The following is a 21,475-nucleotide window of genomic DNA, read 5'->3' on the forward strand; positions in this document are numbered from 1 at the left end:
TTAATGTGCTTAAGTTGTGCGCGCGTGCGCGTGTGTGTGTATTTTCTCTGAAAATTACCATTGCTGTCATATTCTGTCTACCTGGTGATGACGTTCACACCTTCTGCTGGCAACAATAGGATCATTTTTCTGTCATGTAAGGCCTGACAAGATAATGTGCTTCACTGATGCTCTTTTGTTCTAGTCCCCTAGGCAACCACAAGTGATGGACAAAAGTGCACCCCCCTACCCTTCTCTGCAGGCCTTCCACAAAAAGTCTCAGTAGTCATTTTCATAGGCTTACAGTGTTAGTGTTAGATTAGATAGGTGCAATTTGGGTGCATTAACCCGTGCTGAACACAGTTGAAGTGCAGATTTATTTATTTTTTCTTTTTGTGTTGATATCTATTTTTAGGGAGATGATGGAAGAGTCAGCCACTGTATAAACGTGTAATTCATCTGTTTCTGGCAGTAATAGACGGACCCCTGACATGTTATCCTTATATACCTCTTGTTCTGCTGTTCTGGTCTTCATGCCACACTTATTTACCTACATCTCTGTCTATGTACCTCTGTGTATATGTGTGCTCATGCTTGCACAGTCTGCACAAGGGGAGAGGGGGGGGGCAGTGCATAAACCCTGGGGATCTGTTTTGAGGGCAGGTATGCAGGGAAAAACTTTCCACAATCCTTTGTTATTACTCTGTGATCCTTGTGTTGCCTTATGGAGAGCTCTACCACAGACTGGCACTATCAGTGTTCATGACTCAGTTTGCCGTTGCAATCTGAATGAACAAAGAGGCGAAGAAGCTTTTTTCTGGTGATGAACAACTTTTCTGTGAATGCAGGCGAAAGTAAACGATTGCTTTAGTTTGCTGTGCTTTTGCTGCCAAGATGTTTTGGATCTACTGTCGAAACCTGCTTGGAAAGGATATTTTCAAGGTTTGTTTACTCAAGCTGCAGACTGTGAACCATTAGTACACATCTCCGCATAATAGTTGGTTGGTGGGGGAGTGTTTTGGAAGAGTGAATGAGTACCAGACCTCCAGCTGCCTCTTGTCTTCTACAAGCACATGCGGCCTCTGGGATTCCATGTCATGAAGAAGAAACCTCTATTGACTGACCCAAGACAGTTTACAGATGCAAGACAGACTCTGCAACACTACTAGGGCAGTTGAGACATACCACACGTGTAAAGAGTAAGATGTGAAGAGAGATAGATGCTGAATGTTTTGAAAATACTGTGTACAGAGAAAGGGGAAAAGTCATGCATGTAGAAATGGAGTCACAGTTGAGATTTAAGCTTGGTCAAATGCCAAGTAGAGAAGTGTCTCTTAGTGTGTGTCAGTTTTATAGTGTTTTATTATATCATAGTCTAAAAAGGAAAAATGGTTGGAAGTAATTTACTTTCATGAATTGACAATTAGCTTATGTAACCTAGTGCAATTTAGTGTTCTGTGTTAACTGTGGCAGAATTGTGGACCACTTTTCTTTGCAGAATTGCTTTCATTCAACCACATTTGAGGGTTTTGAGCATGTATAGTCTGTTTAATGTCAGCCCAAAGCATCTCAAACAGATTCAAGTCCAGACTTTGACTAGACCACTCCAAAACCTTCCTTTTTATTTTTATTTTTTAAGCTATTCAGTAGTGGACTTGCTGGTGTGTTTCAGATCTTTGTGCTACTGCATATTGCAAGTGTTGTTGATCTTTAGGACATGAGATGCTGGTAGGATATTCTCCTTCAGGATTTTCTGGTAGAGTGCAGAATTCACTGTTCCATCAATTACAGCAAGCCATCCAGGCCCCGAAGCACCAAAACACTGTGGTTTGCTGGATTCCCAAATCTTTAGAAATGACTCTGTAACCCTTCCAAGATTGACATATGTCAGTGACTTTGTTTTTCATCTGATCTTGTGTTTCTTTAGATCATGGCATGATGTGTTGCTTTTTCACAATTTTGAAAAAGCAACACATCATGACTGTTTTAGTGATTTCTTGATTCAGCAGGTCTGGCAGCAATCAAGCCTGGGTGTGGCTAATGAAATTGAACTCATCTTTCCAAGAAATGTGGTTAATCACAATTAATTTGCGATTTAACAAGGGGGCGATAACTTTTTCTCTAATAAATGAAGTCATAAATTTAAATCTAAATTGTGCATACACCATGGGGATCTGTTTTGAGGGCAGGTTTGCAGGAAAAAACTTTCCAGAATCCTTTGTTAGTAATCCTGGTGAGATCTACCACAGACCAACACTATCAGTGTTCATAACTCAGTTTGCCATTGCAATGGGCGGGGGGGGGGGGGGGGGGGGGGGGGAGAGCTTCTTTCTGGTAATGAACAACTTTTCTGTGCTTTTGCTGCCAGGATGTGTTGGATCTACTGTCGAAACTTGCTTGGATTTTGCATTTTGTATTTAACTGGGCCATCTTTGTCCATTTTTGAAGTTCTTTGATGGTCAGAAACTAAATTTGACAAAGATAAAAACAAAACCATCAATTCATTATTTAATTTGATAGAAATAGCAATTAATTAATTGTATTAATCATAATGTTGCATATTTTGCTTTTCTGTGTATTTACTTTCCGGTCTGTATATAGCGGTGCACAAGTAATTATTGAATTGCATGTTAGATGGTTTTTTGTCGTATTTTCTTAATCAAACTTAAAAACAAGCACCAAAAATGCATATTAATATAAGCACAATAGGTAACAATATAAGTAAACATGCCAGTGCAAACATACAGACTAATGAACAAAGTATCTATTATTACTATTAATTTGACTCAAATTGCAAATCACCGGGCTAAACACGCTGTATTTTTCCAACTTCTCTTTTATAGCAACAACTCTGTGTTCTATCATCCTCTTCGTCACTCTCTCCTCCTTTCATTAGAGTTAAGTCCCTGATTTGTATTCTATGATAACAGCCAAGATTAAAGTAGGTTTAGAAAAAAGAAAAAACATCATTTGCATGATGCATTCACTGATTAAGCTAAGCGTCCCTCTTAATTGTGTTGTTTTGCACATGGTGAGGTTCTCATGCTGATACTCTGTGGGTTTTACTAAACCCATGCAATCTCACCAATTCACTTCAATTTCCTTCCTACTTCACTGTCCATCCCACCTACCTCCCGCTGTCATATGCATGGCAGGTTAGTAGAAGTATTAATAGTGAATTATTTGTGAATCATTTTGAGCTTGTTCAAATCATCATTCACTCTGTACTAAAGAAGATAAAGCACCAGGAACAATGTGATCCTTCTGTATATTTTCTGTTGTTTTTAGTACGTGCGTGTGTGTGTGTGTGTGTGTTTTCCCCCTGTAGCCATCTCTTCTCTTTTATCCTAATCCAATAGGTGACAAGGAGCTGACATAGTTGTATATAGCCACAGTTGGCTGTGAAACTATAAATGCATTACGGTTGACTTGAAGGGGATGACACAAAGGGCACACTTCCATTATTGGGAAAATAAAAACAGACAGCCAAACATACATTATATGGCTATTGAAAGACAATACTGCAGAAAAACGATCACAGGAATACAGCTGTGACATGCTGCACAAAGGTAGTTTCAGGCAGTCAGCGCAGATCGAACACAGTTTTAAAGCAACAGCCAGAAAAGGCATTCAAAGAGATCCAAAAGAAAGCAAAACATACTGTAGCTGTATTAATCTCCACACACTAAATGAACCATGTCATTCCATTAAGTGACATATTAGATTTCTGCACCGCACACTGTTTTCTTACATTTACTGCTTTTATACTATAAATATTATTGACATGTTAAAGCAGCCACTGACATTAGTGCGCTACGGAAACAAACTCATCAGAGTTTGAATGCAATTTGGTATAAAACTCAGTATCTAACTGTTTTAGGAAAGCTAAAGCAATTTGGGTGTAAAGTACAAACCTAAAATAAAACAAAACTCAACAGTGTTATTATAACAACCAGTGGCAAATGATATATATTGTTAAAGAGTAACATCTCTTCGATAGCTGCTGTAATGACTAAAACTAAACTGCTCACTAAACACCCTGCAGAGCTTAGGTGGTTGCATGGTGGGAACCTAATTCCAGCCCTGTTACCCCCCTCCGGTGCCCTTGCAGTGGCATCAGTCTGTGGGACAGATGCATTGTTATCCTGTCACATTCACTACAGCGTAACTCCACATGATTCAGCAACAAAGCAAGTAATTCACTGAACACCCCCGATCTCCTCCAATCACAGCTCTTTGTCATATACTGTAACTCACCAATACAGTACATGCTCAGTGCCAGTTTTTTTTCTTTCTGTTTCTTTAATTAATGTCACAACGTGTCGAGTGAAAGATCAGCAGTGAATAATGGCGCACAACACTTGCAAACCTCATTAAAGTTATTTCAGTTCGAGCTTTTTTCCTCTGCTACTTTATAATTCACAGTATTTATGTTGCATGGGAGCAGCCCTGGTCTCTCACTGAGTGTTTTTTATGCGCACTGCAGTTGAACGACATGGAAAAGCCAAAGCCATAAGTTGTGGACCTCATAAACAAGAAGAGGACAGGATATAAAAATAAAAGGCCAGCTCCGCTCTGTAAAGACAGGCCAATTCCATATCTTTCTCATCACCTCACAAATTATGTCAACACTGCATCAGTGCATTGGCAGAAAGATAAAAAGCACTGGGACCAAGGAAATACAAGCACTCGCTCTCCTCTGTGCCCTCCTTTGTGTCTTTTTCTTTGTCTCAATGCCCCTCTTGCCTAGGTTATTCAGTTTTTGTTAATAAAGCTCCAATCATTATATTGGTAATTGGAGTCTGAAGCTCCTTGCCGTTTTAGAGAGCAAGGGTTAGCTGAGCTTCATACATTACACAGCCTGTGATCCGTACTTTCACAATGAGTATGTGGACACTCGTGTGTTGCAGGCTGCAGCTCTCCAAAATTAGGCTTAGGTAGTTTTAATGAGACAGTTGAACTTTTTTGCACTGATCGCATTTGAGTGATCATCGATTGGAAGTCAAATCATGAACACGTTGGAAAAAATGAAAAGCTTATATGGATGCAGTGCTCAGGGGGGAAAAGCAAACCAGCAGCAACAGCTGGCGCATGAAACGTTATTCACGTGTCGGGGCGGGTCGTCCATACTAACTGGTTGCTTATGGGTGTGGGGGTTTAGGCCCATTGACAGCTGAAATCCTGGCCGAGCCTCTCTTGGCGTGACGTCTCTGGTGGACACTCCACGTGAACCAACACAGGCTAAAGTTTAGGACAGAGTCCCCCCACCATGGAAGTGTCCTGTAGTTAAAGGTGTCTCTTTCGCACACAAGGACAGGATACATTGTAGCTTATTCTGATGGTTATATAACCTTTGGGGGGAGAATATACGTTTCACGTGAAAAAGAAAAGCAAAACGTTTTTTCTTCTATGACTTTATCATCTACATAATAAAGAAAACTACGCATTCCTAAATATCTAAAACATTAACAATTAACATAAACAACTATTCTAAACACACCCATTCAACTACAGTACAGTTCGTCTGCTCTAATAAGCTGTTCATGCAGGTCACTACTTTCTCTTCACTTTTGCTCTCACCAGAAAGCATGGCAGCGTATTAAAGGGGTTTTATTTTGGAAGTTTGGCCCGGCAGTCATTCTCCCTAGCTGCCCCCTCTGTGGTGGTGGTCAACAGAGCAGAGTGGATTGCTGGCGGATGAGGGCGCTTGATCGCTACGCGAGACACACTGCCCACTTTCTCTGTTTAAGCGACGTAGCGTGTCTCTACCCCTCCAAGTGGTCTAGACGATGAGCAGCAAATAAGGCAAAAACCCCACCAGGAAAGCACGCGTCCGATCCTGAGATTGAGTGATATGGAAAAGTCGTCCCGGTGAGGACTGAGTCAGGCCGAGCAGTCTGCAGTGAAGAAGCAGGACTTGTAACCCGTTAGTGCTTGCGCTGGCCATCAGATGAGCAACTTCTGAAAAGTAAATCTGCGCCGTGCTTGCAGTTTTCAGCTCCACGCTTCGGATGAAGTAAGTTAGTTTATGTTTTTAAAGAGTGAAATGCGTTGTTTGTGCCCATAAATCTCCACGTTTTAAGCATGTTATGCACGTCTCGAGGCTTAGCTTAAATGCAGCACTTCTTTCTTTTACGCAAAAAAAGAAAAAGAAAATCTTTCCAACCCATCACGAACTCGTTTGTTCTTCTGGTGCGCACTTGTAAGAGCTTACAGCAGAAACTACAACGAATGGGATTTTGTGTTTCCTGTGCTGCAAATTGGCGTTGCAAGAGAAATTTGGAGAGCTTGGGATGGGATGCCAGTCATAGCTGGATGTGACGGATGTATATTTTTCTATTGTTACCCGTTAAATCACGTTAATTACAGCTCCGGGGTGTTTGTACAGTGCAGTCCCGCTGTGTTAAACAGCATGCTGATAAATACCGAAACCTCAGTGGACAAATACAAACATCTGGAATGAGACAGAAGCGCTGTTTCTTTAAAAAGTGATCAAGCTATTCTAAAATGCTCAGAAGGTGCTTGTTTTCTTTGGCGTCTTTGCATGCATCAAATTCAGAATTGAGTGATTATGATATCCGTACAGTTATATCTATTATTGTAGACGCAAGACATTAGGACAGTGGTTCTGCACGGGCTTCATTGGTGGGCATGTGGGTGGTGGGGGTGGCACACCTGGGGGAAAACGTGGAGTGAATTATATGACTTAAAGGGGGAATAAACAAAAGGAAGAGCTGATGCTGCGATTCTTAACTTTTTTAGATCATCTGAAATTAAGCTGGGATCTTTTTTATTGTTAATGATTGTGGAGTGTGAGCTTTCTTTGGCTTCTAAAGTTTGAGAAGTACTGCATGACGAGTACAAATATTATGATTTTCTCTAGAAATTGGCAGTTTTCTTTTTAAATATTTTCTCTTTTATCCCACCAATATTGAGCTGTGATTTACCTAAACTGCTCAGTTGGATTCAACACCATCCAAAGACACTCAATATCATATGAAACCAGTACAATAATATTAAGAGGAACTGCAAACATTCATGTAATCAAGCTTCTCACTGACTAAATGACTTCACTGTTTACAATATATTAAGAAATGGTCATCGATTTAGCCTCGCACTAATAGGTTAACCGAGTTTATATCGTTCCAGAAAAATGACCACCATCCAAACACCTGCCAAAAGAGTAGTCTGGGACTTTGTTTTTCCTCCTTATTGCGTTTTTATTAACAGCACATGCATTTACCAGTTTCGCAAGCTTCTAATCTCAGTTTGTTTCCTCTTCATCAGTGAACGCTTGACCGTTTTACGAACTACAGGAGAACAATGTTTCTCATTTTGCAGTTTTGATTAGGACGTACACTGCACTCTGATGAGATACACAGAAGGCAGAGTTCCAGCTCTGCTTCTTCTTATTCATCACCCAAAATTTGTGGCCATCTGCACTTTGAGCAGTCCAGGTTGTGTGTTTTTGGTGTGTTTTGTGTCTTTTATTTTCTAGAAGAACCATATTTACTTTCACTTAGGGAATCTCATAAATCCATTTGTGCAGTTGCTTGAAAACAGTGTTTTACTTTAAAGTTTTACCCATAATCGATTCTCTGTATAAATACAGATATAAAAAATCATCGGCAGTGTCTCTTAAACATCACATCAATTTTTATAGACGCATAACTTGCTAATATTCATCCTAATGTAGCTAAAGCATCTTCAGTTGGATGTTTTATTTGATCACTTCTGCATTAATGCAGAGAAAAGCAATGATGAGACATGTGTCGAGAAGCTGTGTAACTACAGCAATTACACACCAGCGCCTACTGTGCAGCTGAAAAGAAATTTCAAAACACGAGGCGAGTAGTTTCAAGAGACATTACAGCCATCAGTTTGTGTCTCGCTGTCGTCACACACAACATTAAGTACAGCTGTTATGTTCCAAAACCTCTGACAGCTCAACAGCACTCTGGAAACCATTACATTTTGTACACATCCGTGTACACCTGGGCTTCAGTCATGGTTTTCAGAATGTGCTTGTGTGTGTCTGACATACAGAGAGAAACAGCAGATTTAGACCAAAAGGGAAAGGTAGATGTTGCACAGATATAATTAGTCCAAATAACAGGGCTGGAAGAGGTTAGACAGGATAGAGACTTGATTCCTTGAAATTAGATTGAACTCCAAAATCTCAACCACTGAATTTGAACTATTCAATAAATCACAATAAATCATTAAAGCCTAATGGCACAGTTAATTCTCCAGTTCTGATTAATTTTTTTAAAAACTGTCTCTGAAATGGCCAAATTTGACTAGTAGCAGCTTTACCACCATCAGGCACCTGTAAAAGATGAAAAACCTGATTTTAAAACATAAAACATTTAATAGTTAATAGCTTTAGACAAACCGCTGTATGCCCGCGTGCGCACAAACACAACTGGAAATTTTGTGAAGCAATTTGACTCTGCTGGACTCGTGCTTGTGCTCATTACTTTTGTCATTCTCTCTCTGACATGCATGCTTGATTTTATTTATACACATATGCATGCATATACACACAGACACCCACTCTTTCCCTTGCTGGTCTCCCACACACATAGACATGAGCGGGATTTGCAGATGTGTGACCTGATCTGCTTCCAGCAGAGACTTTTCTCATGCCAATGTGCTGACTCTGAGTTTTCCGCACTCTCTTATGAAATAAGAGTAGGGGACGTTAGAACCATCCAGTAGCCATATTTATATAGGGAAGTGGACACACAAACATATATATGCATAGGTTAAAATGACATATATATTTATATGTGCGTAGCTTCTTCACAAATATACTGATTTCCAGACAAATGTATGTAAATACATCCAGCAGCACAAGGCTTATTAAGAGGAGCTGGTTGCTGCTGTTTTCAGGTCCTTACTCTTGTCTGATTGGCTCTGCGGAGGTAGACTCTCACTCACTACCTGGTGTAATGTGCAGACTCATGTGGAAGTGTTACATTTACTAAAATGTTGAGGCTGGGGTTGAAGTTAAGGAAAAATGTTTGCATGCTATCTAGAGATATAACAATTCTGAACCCGAGACTGAAATTGCACTGCAATCATCCACAATAATGCATTGTGGGTCCATTTTCCTACACCGTAATGCTCCTGTGGAGTTGTTATACCTGGTTAAATTATGCTAGTTTGGTGAAAGCTGTAATGTTTAAAGATTTTTCAGGCCCTAAGTGAACTGGAAATATCTCAAAACAGCATAGTTTAGTTGTTTTTTATTTATTTTTTGTTTTCATGATGATGATTGTCAAGCGATCAGGCCTGTGGTAAAAATATTTTTTTTCCCACCATAATCATTTTGTGTTGTTCCACCCCTCTAAAGAAAACCCCGTAGCTTTGGCACAGAAACTGACGTATGATTTTGGAGAAGTACACTACTGCTGATGTGTATTACAGGAACCAGTAGTGGGCAAACGCACCACACAGTCATTGTTTGAATAGATTTCGTTAAAATGACTATAATTTCTGCCACAACATTTTCCAAATAATCTTTATTTATTGTCCTTCAGTCACAAAGTATAGCTAAACCATGTTGAGACACATGGTTGCTGGTGAGAAAAAAAATCAAATTTTTTCTTGGTTGTTTATGTTTACTTTGTCTTGTTTTGAAGACGATGTAGATGTCTGGCATCTGGCATCTAAATTATATTTGTTTTAAAGCTTCTCAGGGTGATGATTTTTACTGACATGCTATCATTATTTCATGATTAAAACTGTATGCAGTTAAAGATGCCCTGTAGACGTTTTTCTTCCACAAAAATTCCGTTGTTTACATCACAGATTTTTAAGATTGATTGTATTTTTCTGCTCAGGGGACATCAGAAATCCAATTGCAAAAATAAAATTATGCATAATTTACTGCATGCATGAGCATCCTGGGGCAGGATACAAACGAGTATTAGATCCACTCTTTAAATCACAGTGCCATTTAGAGCTTTTAAACATCAGTTTTTCTCCCTTCTTTCTTATTTTCTTCGTAAGCCAAATCAGTGTTTCATGATGGCCTTGAAAACCTTACAGCAGAATTTTTTTCGTGTAATGACCAAATGCTAAATCTCATTTCAAATTTCCTGTATTATATGTGGACATGAGCACAGACTGTTTTGCTGACTTCTGTGTTGTATTGCGAATGTCAGCCAAACTAAGCGGGCCTCTTGGGGTTATTGAGCTTTTAGTTTTCCAGGGTGCTGGTTTTGTCAGATAAATTAACACTCTATCCTCTTACCCAAATAAATTTGGAGATTTATGTCTGCAAAAGAGTTTAGTTGAGGATGCCAGTATGATAAAGACCAAACGTTAGGGCACAGTAGTCCACAAAACAATGTCATTACTGTTACGTTGCCCATCTTCTATATACAGTCTATGGTTTGGATATAGAGTCCTTAAAAAGAAAATATGTTTTTTTTCCATTTTAATACAAAAACAAGTTATTGTGGACACTGAAGATAAAAGAAAAAAAATTTTTTGGAATGACTTGCTTTTACTCCCCTGCCCTAAGACACAATTAAAAAACACAACAGTGCACATAAGTAAATTTAGAGTATGAAATTTGTGTCCATAGAAAATATTTACTGACTGCAAAATGTCAGAGCGCCAACTACACAGTCTTGGTGTTCTTTGCTTTCTCTCTAAAAGAACTTCAAACTAAACTCTAGCTTGCAACATTGCTCTGCGAGTGTTTGTGTACATGTTGTCCCTCTTCAGTTATAGAAGGGACTAACAGAAACGATGCGCCCTTTCACCCCCTAACCTTTTTTTCTTTGGCTTCTGCCTCCCCTGTCAGCTTCTTTAGAACAAACAGATGATTATAGTAGATTTAAGGAAACATAGGAGAGGCATGGTGCTGGCAGAGGGGTGCCAAGTCAAAGTGTGCATCTGTGTGCCTTAGTATGTGTGATGTGTTGTATGCACGTGTGTGTGTGTGTGTGTATGCTTTAGGGCAGAGGTAGTGGGAGGAGGGTTGAGGACGCAGGCCTTAAATGTTTACCAAGGGACCCCAAGAGGCCTGGGCTTAGCCTCCCTCTCTTCTGATTGGCTTAGACAAGTCTTCCTGTCAGCATGTGAGTTTGTAATTGGGTGAGAGAGGAAGAAAAACGGGGGACAGGCTTGCACAAGATGGAGAAGAAGCACCAGCCTTGCCAGGATGTTCACAGATGCTTCCAGATGTGAAAGGGTGAGACTAATGTACGGATTAACATCAGGACATATTTTGGGGTAAAGGGGCCATTTGACCCACCTTTGCTCCAATTTAGTAGTTTTACTGGAAGAATGTTAAAGAAGTAAAAAAAAAGATATGCTAAAAAGAAGTGCAATGAACTTAACTTTTCCAAGGGGGGAAAAAAACAAACAAGCAAAAAAAAAAAAAAAAAAAGTTATCTGAAAGTGTTTATCGGACGGGTTAATAATTGTTCAACAGAACAGAAGCCAAAAATATGAAATTCATTTGAGAAACATTTAAGTAAGTCTGCATGAGCCTGCCTCTTGACAGTTCTCTGCCATGAATTCTTGCACTGTGTAACTTGGTCTTATATGACCTCTGGACCCTTGGAAGTCATCAGCACAAATATGACTGACTGCTTACAGTGGACCTGTCTGTTGCCACATTCATTAAAATATTTGCTACATGTGACGAACCAGAGTTGCAAAATTATGTTGATTCTTGTTTTTTTTGTCCATGTTGCAATGTTTAGTTTTTTGTTGTTTTTTTCCATTTGTTCTTGCTTTAGTTGTGCTTCGTGCTTCGGATTTACTGACATGGATTAAGTCTATTCTTGGACTAAAAGCCTGAAATGAAAACCTTTTCTTTTGTCAAACTGAGATGTTGTTTTTCCTTAAATCTAGACTCTTTGTTTTAATGTGTAATAAATCTAAGTCAAATCAAGTAAATGGATGACTAGTGTGGTAAATATGGGCTAGTGAGCTGGATCCAGACATTTTCTTGTCGCTGTGGTTTTTTAAGATACCAGACTTTTCCAGTCTTGAACAGTTCCTGTAACCTGTGGGATCTGCAAGATAAGATAATACAAGATTACATAAGATAATGTGAAAGATAAGATAAAATGGGATAAGCTTGGATTCAGGAATCTTAAGATACTTGGACCACGTAATTTAGGCAAATGTATCCTGTGGGGATGGGGTTGTTTGCTGCCCAGTCAAGTCGTGGAGCCACAGCTGTAAATAGCCAAGGGTGCGGACTGAAAATTTGGCCTATATTTAGAGGTTGTCTCTAACACTGACTTATAGAGCATTTTGTGAATTAGCTGCCATCATATTTTCAAATAAATAAACTACTAAAATATGTGTTTTACGAAGATGGCAGGAGAGGTGGTTTGTGTTGTGTGTCCCAACTTCTGTTGGGAAATGCAGTTTCTACAAGTTAAGCCTCAACAGCTTTTTCTTTTAAGGATATTTTGCCCTTTTTGTGTCATACATTAAAATTGCCATTAATTGCCATACAGGGTTTCATAATTAGATCCAAAGTGCCAAAGTCAAACTACTTGTTGGTTTCTATCTAAAATATTTTGGTCTTGAAAAGCCAGTTTGTTGGGTTTGACATCCTTGGCATCCTTGTGTGTGTGTGGGGGGGGGGGTGTTCATCATCGTTTCTAGATAACTACTTTTTGCTTACCAATCAGAAACCTACCCTACAGAAAATGCTAAATAACTCTAATTTAGCAAAGATCTATAATTCCCAGCTGATACAAAAGGAACATGATTTTCCCAGAGAGTTGGTTCTGTTCAAGCGGACGTGACATTCTCCCATTCTGGAATTTCCTTACCTGGATGATTAAGCATGGATCGGAACATGATTTTATTCACTCAAGTGGCGACAGCTATTCCAAGCAAATGCTAATTTTGCTTTTTATTTGTTGGAAGTTTTAACTTCACATCTGTTTCTGCTAATAACTTTAAATGTAATAGTGCATCAGTTTTTCAATACTGACACATTTATTGTTAATAAACCAAAGAAACATGGAGCTAAGTAATGTTTTAAAAACTTCCCCTGGCGCTAATAACAGGCTTTCAGGAGCATATATCTGTCTAATGATGTAATCGATTGTGAAACGAATGGATTTAACCATCTAAACGGTCAGAAGGTAAAGTGTACGTCATGGAAAAGTTATTTCAAGTAGCTGTAACTAATAGAACTGTTACTGAGATCTTTTCTGAAATGATAAAAAATGTTTTCTTTTAGAGTTTCACACAAAGCGAAACAACACACGTAAACCCCACCATTCATATTTTCAGCTTTGAAATGCCGTAGCTGCAAACTCCCGTGATAATTCCTTACATCCTGTCCAGTGTTTGGTTTCATGTACACCAACTGAAAATAAATAGCGGTCACAAATTGTGCTCACAGGCCAGAGAGAAAAAGATGGCGTTAGTGGGGGAAGGAGGCTAGTTCACATGGGAGTGTCACCATGGAGTTCAGCTGATAATTATAATCACAGTGTCTCTGTCCTCTCTTATTCTGTCCTCTGTCTCTCCACAGCATCATGGCTCTCTCACTCGCCTCTAATCTCCTGACTCTTCTCATTCTTTCCTCCCTGGATTGGCTGCCCTCTTCAGGATCTACATTTCTCCCAGACTGGGACAACACGACATCGTCAGGTAAGTTACTGGTGTTCTTACAGCTTTGTGTCACAACCAGTTAGAGGGAGAAATAACATGTGAGAAAAAAAACACATAATTCTTCTCTCTTTCTATGTTCACCTCATCAAATATTAACAAGTGTGTTTTGCGTGCAGCATGTTGTTGACACTTGTTATCATGTCTTTTGTCAGACATCAGTTGCAGAATGCTGTTTGTTCAGATTCATGTGGAAAGGTTCACTGTTGAGCAAACGCTGCATTTTCCTGATCTGGCTTGTCAGGCAGGATAGTGATCAATAGACTCGGGGTAAATATATGACTGGGGCTGCTCTGTCAAAGTCCAGGGACAGGATGATGCAGGATGTTCAGCCAGCTAACCCAGGTGCCACCGATCTATCTGAAATAATTAGGTGAAAGAATACTGCAGATGAGGGAATGAGTTGATTTTGCCATAATTTAACATTTAAAACCAAAAACTTGCAAACAACCACAAAATAAGTGTGAAATAATGAATTGACATTTTAGCCTAATGTTAGAAACAAATACAACTAAGGCAAAAGTGTCAAACCTGGAAAATAAAAATGGTGCTTATTCTGCAACAAACAGGTTTGAGAAATTCCTAGCAACCCCAAAAAAGTGATCAGTGGAAGGTGGTCAAGAGGAAAATCTTTTGTGCGGCAGTGTCTGCATTCCTGGATGTATTTTATGAGGATTACTTCTGGAAGACGGATAAGAAGGCATTTTCTGACCAAAGTTTTTATTGCAGATGGAACTGGTTCAGCTTGGATAAAACAGAACTGACTCTTGTTCAAGCAATGAATCAGTACATTGTGGATTTAAGGCATCTATTGGGATTATAGTTGTGCACATTTGGATGAAAATACTTTATTTCCATCCAAATTAATTGGCTGTACTTTGTTATGGTAAGGATTGTAGTCCAAAAAGATTGAGTTAGCAGCTTAACCATCAGCAGGCAGCTTAATTCTGTCTTAATCTGTTGATTGAATGTTTTTGTTTGATCCAGAGAAAAAGGCCTATAATTGAAATCAGATGCTCGATACATTTGCATACATTTAATGACGCTTAAAGCGTGCAAACCAGTTATATTTTGGCAAGGTAGTGTGCTCTGAGTATATTCTTAGGTGCATCTGTTCATTGCCATTAAAAGGTGAGACAGACAGCATGAGTCAGTGACCTGAGATCTCCAGGCCATCTCTGGGCAGCCTGCTGGCTGCTGCAGCACCTGTTGCCAGAATGGTAAGCATGCATATTACCTGGAGAAACATTAGTGGAATTTAAACTGTTTGATTTTGGCCCTGCACTTGCACGTGCACGTATTACATGCAAACTATTTATCATTACCTTAGATTTGCATGAGTAAAATCTCTCTCTGTACTTGGATTGCCTTTGAAAAAGAGCCCCTAAGCATCGCAGCACATCATGTCTGCATGGTTATGGAAGGTATGGCATGCCTTATATGCTATTTTAAGTTATTAATAGTGCAGTTGACAGCATTGGACAATTTATTTCCCTCTCGTTTTTACAGTGCTTTTGATGTAGGTGACATTTAATAGTGTGCAGTGTTTTCCTGCTTTTAGAATGCAAACTCAGATTGCTGTAAGCAGAGAGTACAAAGAACCTGCAGATCATTATGTTCAAGAAAACACAGCTTGATTGACTTATTTACCAGTACACAGTTTTATTGATTGAGTAACCAATAAATGGAATCAAGCAGTAGTTTTAGTTTTGTAATTTTGCCATATCTTCGGTATTCTTAAACAGGGAAATAGCTTGCCAATTTACTAAGACACTTCATCTTCCTTTGTATGGGTTTAATGAGAAACAGATGGAAAAATACCACTGGAATCCACCAAAGAATGCCAACTCATCGTGTTTTCTCCGGTCAAATTAAGATCAAGTCCACACTAGTGCGTCTTTTCTATTTTTTTTTTTCCATTTGCTGTTATGCAATCTGCAGCAATCTGAAACAGTGACAATAAATGAACGTTGCACCATCTTTTATCTAGCTAAAGTTCTTCTCCTTCCCTCATTTAAGTTTTTTTTCCTATAAAAGTAATTGATTCCTACCTTAAAATGTCTTAGAAGTAACTTTCCACCTTTGACTTCTTTAGTGTGCAGTCCCCCTCCAACGCTCTGTTCACTGCTCTAAAACTACTTTATATTTAATTATGGCAAGTTGCAATTCAGTCATACATGTTCAGGATGGTACACAGGCTCTCTAGGTTGATTTTTATAGACAGGAATAAGTGGAATCAAGTTTGAAAGTTCAAGTTATTTCTCTTCCCGATGCCAGTACTGGTGCAAAAGAAACTGTTCTTTCTCAGATTTTTGTTGTAAATCAGTCCATCTTCTTTGCCTCGGGCCTGAATTGTTGTTTATAGTTGAGGTTCGTGTTACGGGTTATAATTTCTATGCCTTCCCGTTATTGTTTTCATATATTTTCTGATGTGGCAGGAGGAGGCGAGGAAGCAGGGAAAGGTACGTAGTTCAGGTATTAAATTTGGTGTAGCTGAGACTAATGTCTGAGGATACGTTTTGAGCTCTGTGTCTTTGCCCTTGGGCCTTTTGACATTGTTAACAAAGTGGATCAAATATCTTTATCTCTGTCACTTTTACAGTACCATTCTGATAAGCTCTCAGGAAAAACTGCTGATAACCAGGTGATGTCAAAACCATCGAACATTCTGTTTGGTTCACCTCAAATGTTGAAATGGTTCCCAGTGACCACTGTGGTAGTTCAGTCCTGGTCTTCCTCAACAACCGTTAAAACATCTGTAAACACAAAGCAGCCTGTGATAGCATGAGCAAACACATGCAGCCTGTGCCTTTCCCAAGCTCACCGCTGCACAACTTCCAATCTGGACAGCTGCTCTTCTCACTATGGCTTAAATGGAAAATGCTTTGCATGGGCTTTTTTATATACCTAAAAAAATAACGTTACAGTAAGAATGCAGTCTTGTGCAGTATGTGAGCCACCCTCAGCATTATGCTTTTGGAGTTGTTTAAAATCATTTTGTTGCTCCGCTTATGGACTTAAAAGAGTCTTCCTGGAATTCTGTGTCTGCAGCATATTTATGTCTGTTGTTAGGCGAGCCACAGAACAAGCCAAGAGTACACATTTGGAGATGCTCCTATGTAGTTAAAGGCTTACCATAGTGATTATAGGCTGTGTTAGTCATTTCATTCTATCTATCCTTGCTCACATATACACTCACACACACACAATTTCCTTTTTCTTTTATTTTCTTCCACAACCTTCCTTCCTTGATTGTCTGTGTGGCTCAAAAGGACCTCACTCCTTAAGCACATAGATTGATTCTGTTCAACAGGTCTGTGTTCCTTACCACAGAGGTGGTAGCTAGTGGTAACCGTGCAGAGGTTTGGTCCATCTGGCTTGTACACACAATCCACAGTTACATCTGCTTCAACGACAAGCGGTGGGTGTGAGCTTCAAAGCTGGGGCCTTGTGTGGGTAATGGTGCCTGAAGTTAAACACAAAGTTGGAAGAGCAGAAGAGAGACATGCATATTGTAGATAGCAGAAGCTGAGGGGAATTTATGGTTGGGAAAGTGCTGTGTGGTAGAACCAATGCTGCAAAGACTAATTTAACATTTTGTACATTGAATAGGAAAGTGTCATAAGCTGCAGGATTGATGGAGGAATACCAGAGGATAGATTAAAAAACATTTTCACACATCAGCAACAGTCCTGGACTGTTGTCTGCATTTCCTGGCAGAGAGACAAGAATTCAAATACCTGGCTCTGACAGCTTGGACATTAAAATGTCTTTTCTCTGCCATGTCCAGAGTTCAAGGTCCATGTGGTCTGATTAAGCGCATGTGACACTAGAGCAGGTAAATCCGATGCATGCGCAGCAAATGAGCAGTTCCCATCTGACCCGACTCTTTGCACTCACTACCCAGGCAAGCACGCTTTCCTAGTGGCGAGAATGCATCTCATGCGGTGTATCTCCCGCTACACTCGCATACATAACTGCAGTCGCTGTGCCTCGTTCTCTAATGTGATTGGAAATGGTCTTACTTTGCGCACTAAATACGTTTACACGACAAATTGTTGATTCACAAGAATCAGAAGAGTTGTTTTGAAATTGTGCTTACTATATGGAGTCTTCATACTGCAAATAAAGGACTGTGAGAGTTGTGAAAGTGGGAAGGTTGCTTTGAGACAGAAAGCTTCCAATTAAAGAAAAAAACTAAATGAAAATAAAGTGTTTTTTCGGGGGAGATAATAATTAAGAAGAAAAATAACAGCTATGGTGTGTTCACACCAAATGCAAAGCCAAGTTTCACTTTGCATTACTCACATACAAATACAGTAGATGGAATTTTTTTTTGGAAAACCACAAATATTCATCACACAGTAGAAGTGAAACTGTTACCAGGCGTACTGTTTCATTCACTTTCATTCTCCAAGCCCTCTCAGGTTTTTCCTATTTTTAAAGAGACATTGAATCGTCTCTTTTAAGATTTTTTTCGCAGATTTTTCCTCTGTCTATGTCCACCTGGTGCAAATTTGTGATTTTGATTAGACTTTAGGTGTTGCTGCGTGAAAACATCTCTTTATGTCTGATGTCAACACCTCATGACATTTGGAATTCGATTCAAGCAGCAAAAGAAGTTTGGACATAAAAACTTAAGAAGCTGCAGGATTTTACATTTTTAATGGTTTCTTTTTTCCACGAGCACTTTACTGAAAAAGTGATTGTTAAAAATGTAGAATATATTACTCACAATAGTCACTGGGTTTTTTGTAAGCAAAAACTGCTTACTGTCATACAAAGTGGTCCCAGATAGGGCTGTTCGATATAACGATATATATCGGATGACGATATAAAAACGTCTATCGTTTCATTTTATGCTATCGTTTGTTTCGTGGTGTCGCAAAATAAACTGTTTACGGCAATATTTTTTCATCGTTTTGATGGTCACTGTAGTGGCTATATTAATTTCTTAAAGTTCTCTCTTTCTCTTATATTTTATATAACCACACTAAGGATGAACAAGCGCCTGTTTTTATGCGTTGTGGTTAGCATCGCTGTCCACTTGTTTATGTTCCACATAAACCTTTCACAATAAAGCTCAAGATCCTGTTGAGACTTTTCAAAATAAACCGAATCACGGATGAGAAGTAAAAAAGAGCCGTCAGGTGCTAAAAAATAAACCTTAGACTCAAACGTTAGAACAGGCTTTTCCCCGCAGCACGCCGTGTAACAACTACTACGTTACAACTTATGTCTAAAAATGTATCGTTTCATGCATCGGTTAAAACACTCGACTCCAGCTACATGACGCGCTGGAAACACTTCCCGCAAGACGAGCTGCCCGAGATTCACAGAATTTACAGAAAATGTTACATTTTTGTGATTTATATCGCTATCGGACGATAGAATTCTTATATTGGGAAATTAGATTTTGGTCATATCGCACAGCCCTAGTCCCAGATGCAAAGAAATGTAAGAAAAGCCTTAAAGAAAGTTTAATCGTGAATATAGCAGAAAACATAAATAAAAGCCTATAAGCCAATTGAATACCAGCTAACCTAGAAAGTATGTCTTTATTTCACCTCCCTACAGTGTTGATGTATCACACTGTAATAGAAATTTGATTTGTCCCATATGAGAATCTCTGACACCCTCCAGTACAAAGTCCAAAGAACAAAATTAGGAGCGAGAACAACACTTGTTCTTTACTTGAACGTGGACATAATATGACATAACTAAGCTAAATCTGTGAGCTGTAATGGCATTAGAGAAGATTAACATCATTAGTCACTGTGACTACAATAAGCTGACTGGGTCACTACGCGGCTAAACACACCGGACTGTGTCTCTGGGACTTCAAAGCTATGAACATTGTTATGAGGATCAGATGAATCGAGAACTTGACATCCAGTCAAGCTTCAAACGAGAAGAAGCCCCATTGCATGTCCTGTTGTGTTACTGAGCGGAGAGGCAGGATGTATTCAAGGAACAAAACAATGGCATATTTTTTTGTCGCTTATTGTTTTCAAGGTGTAAGTTTAGTGCATATGCATTTGTGTGTGTCCGTGTACTTGAGTATGGAACTGCATGTGCAAGCTGGGAGTTATTTATATCACCTATTTACATTCCGTTGTTTGTATCCTGTTGCAATCGCTCACCTTTCTCCTGCTCTCTTCTGGCCTGCTTCTCGCTCTTACTGGCTCTGTCAAGTGTTGCACCATGTCCTAAGTCACTATGTAACCTTCACCATTAAACCCAGTTTGGGGCTTGTAAATTTCATTGCCTGTTTTATTTGAAGATGACGAAGATGTATGAGAGTATTATGAATATGAAATAAATTTCTTCTAGACTTTGTCCCCAAATTTTTCTCTCTGATTCTTTCTTTTCCTCGTCATCCAAGACATGTTCCCATGGAAAAAAAAATACGTTGTGTGCTGCACACAGTTATACTTCTACCGTGTGTGCGCCTGTGTATGTGTGCGTGTCTCTTTGGGCTCTGGCGCAGGGATATAATGTAGGACTTGGCATGTGCAGGCTGACAGGCACTTTTACTCTTAGCACAGTGTCAGCATGTGCTGCCAACTTCTCCATCTGGATAACAGAAATACACACAAACACAAACAGAATGATGGCGCTGGAAAAAAACGATCATATGGCAGAAGTTGGTGCTGAACAGCCAGAAAGGTCTCAAGTTTGCTAGGCAGGTACTACGGCTCGACACCTGCCAAGAATAGATGTGTAATAGACATGGGGAGCGTAGAATATGGCATGTGTGAATTGACTGGAAAACTAGCACCTTCAAACACAACCCCAATTCCAAAACTGTTGCAACACTGTGCAAAATGAAAAAAGAATTAAATGATTTACAAATCTCATAAACATGTTTTATTCACATAGAACACAGAAATCACTGTCTGTGAACTGTGTTCAAAGATGGTCTTCTGTGGAAGTGTTCCTGAGCTCAGTCAGTGACTTCTATGACAGGATCATTTCTGCTTTTAGTGCAGTGCTGCCTGAGAGCCCGGGTATCCGTTATTGATTTTTATCCATGTCTGTTGCTCACAGAGATTTCTCCAGATTCTCGGTCTGTTTTGATGACATTATGTACTGTCTTTGCAATTTTACATTGAGAAACCTTATTCTGAAATAGTTTCACATTGTAGACACAGTTTGTTGCAGACTGGTGAATTTCTTGCTTTCTCTACTCCAGAGAATCTCTGTCTTTCTAAGATGTTCTTTTTGTATCCAGTTGCGTTAATAAACTGTTGCCAGTGAACTTAATTAGTTGCAAAATGCTATTCCATCTGTTTCTTTGTAATACCGTTTAGTTTTCCAGCCTCTACTTGCTCCTGTCCCAAATTTTTTAGAAACTTGTTGCCAGAATAACCCCCCCCCCCCCTTTTTTTTTTAAATTATGCATTTTCTCAGTTTAGATATTTAATATCTTTTTGTTTTTTTGGTTAATAAATATTGGTTTATGCAGTTTGCAAATCATTACATTCTGTTTTTACTTACCTATCTCACATTGTCACAACATTTTTAGCATAGGGGGTTTATGCTAAATTATTTTAAAATTGTGCTGTTTAAGTTATAGTTTTACTCCTATAAATGTTATCATTTATATTTATGGTTTAAATGAATACTTCCAGAAACAAGGCTGCTTTTAGTGTCATGTCATTTTATGGGGTTTTTCTGTGGTCAACTGAGAGCAGACTCTTGAGTTATGTGAACAATGTGACTGGGGACAACAGGCTCAGTTGGCAGGTCTGTGTGTTCTCTTAAAGTACAGGGCAACCAAATCATTTTTAAACTAAAACCACGATGAAGAGACATCAAGAAGTTCTCA

At 39.2% G+C, this 21,475-nt stretch overlaps 1 protein-coding gene across 3 annotated transcripts in view; it reads left to right on the top strand.

Moving 5' to 3' along the window:
* Positions 1-5,645: 5,645 nt before the first annotated feature.
* ghra (growth hormone receptor a) overlaps positions 5,646-21,475 on the top strand; it is a 28,176-nt gene continuing 12,346 nt past the window's right edge. Inside the window, exons 1-2 of one of the 3 annotated variants that reach the window (XM_087849220.1) lie at positions 5,646-5,995; positions 13,508-13,626. In XM_087849220.1, coding sequence (XP_087705346.1) covers positions 5,991-5,995; positions 13,508-13,626 — 124 coding nt within the window. In that variant the 5' untranslated portion in view covers positions 5,646-5,990. Of the gene's footprint in view, positions 5,996-10,961; positions 11,200-13,507; positions 13,627-21,475 lie in introns of those variants that run through there. The other 2 variants (XM_087849218.1, XM_087849219.1) reach the window with 2 other exon arrangements.

The sequence above is a fragment of the Neolamprologus brichardi genome, chromosome 12 (genome assembly GCF_056152115.1).
Source record: "Neolamprologus brichardi isolate AB-2024 chromosome 12, ASM5615211v1, whole genome shotgun sequence".
Lineage (NCBI taxonomy): Eukaryota > Metazoa > Chordata > Actinopteri > Cichliformes > Cichlidae > Neolamprologus > Neolamprologus brichardi.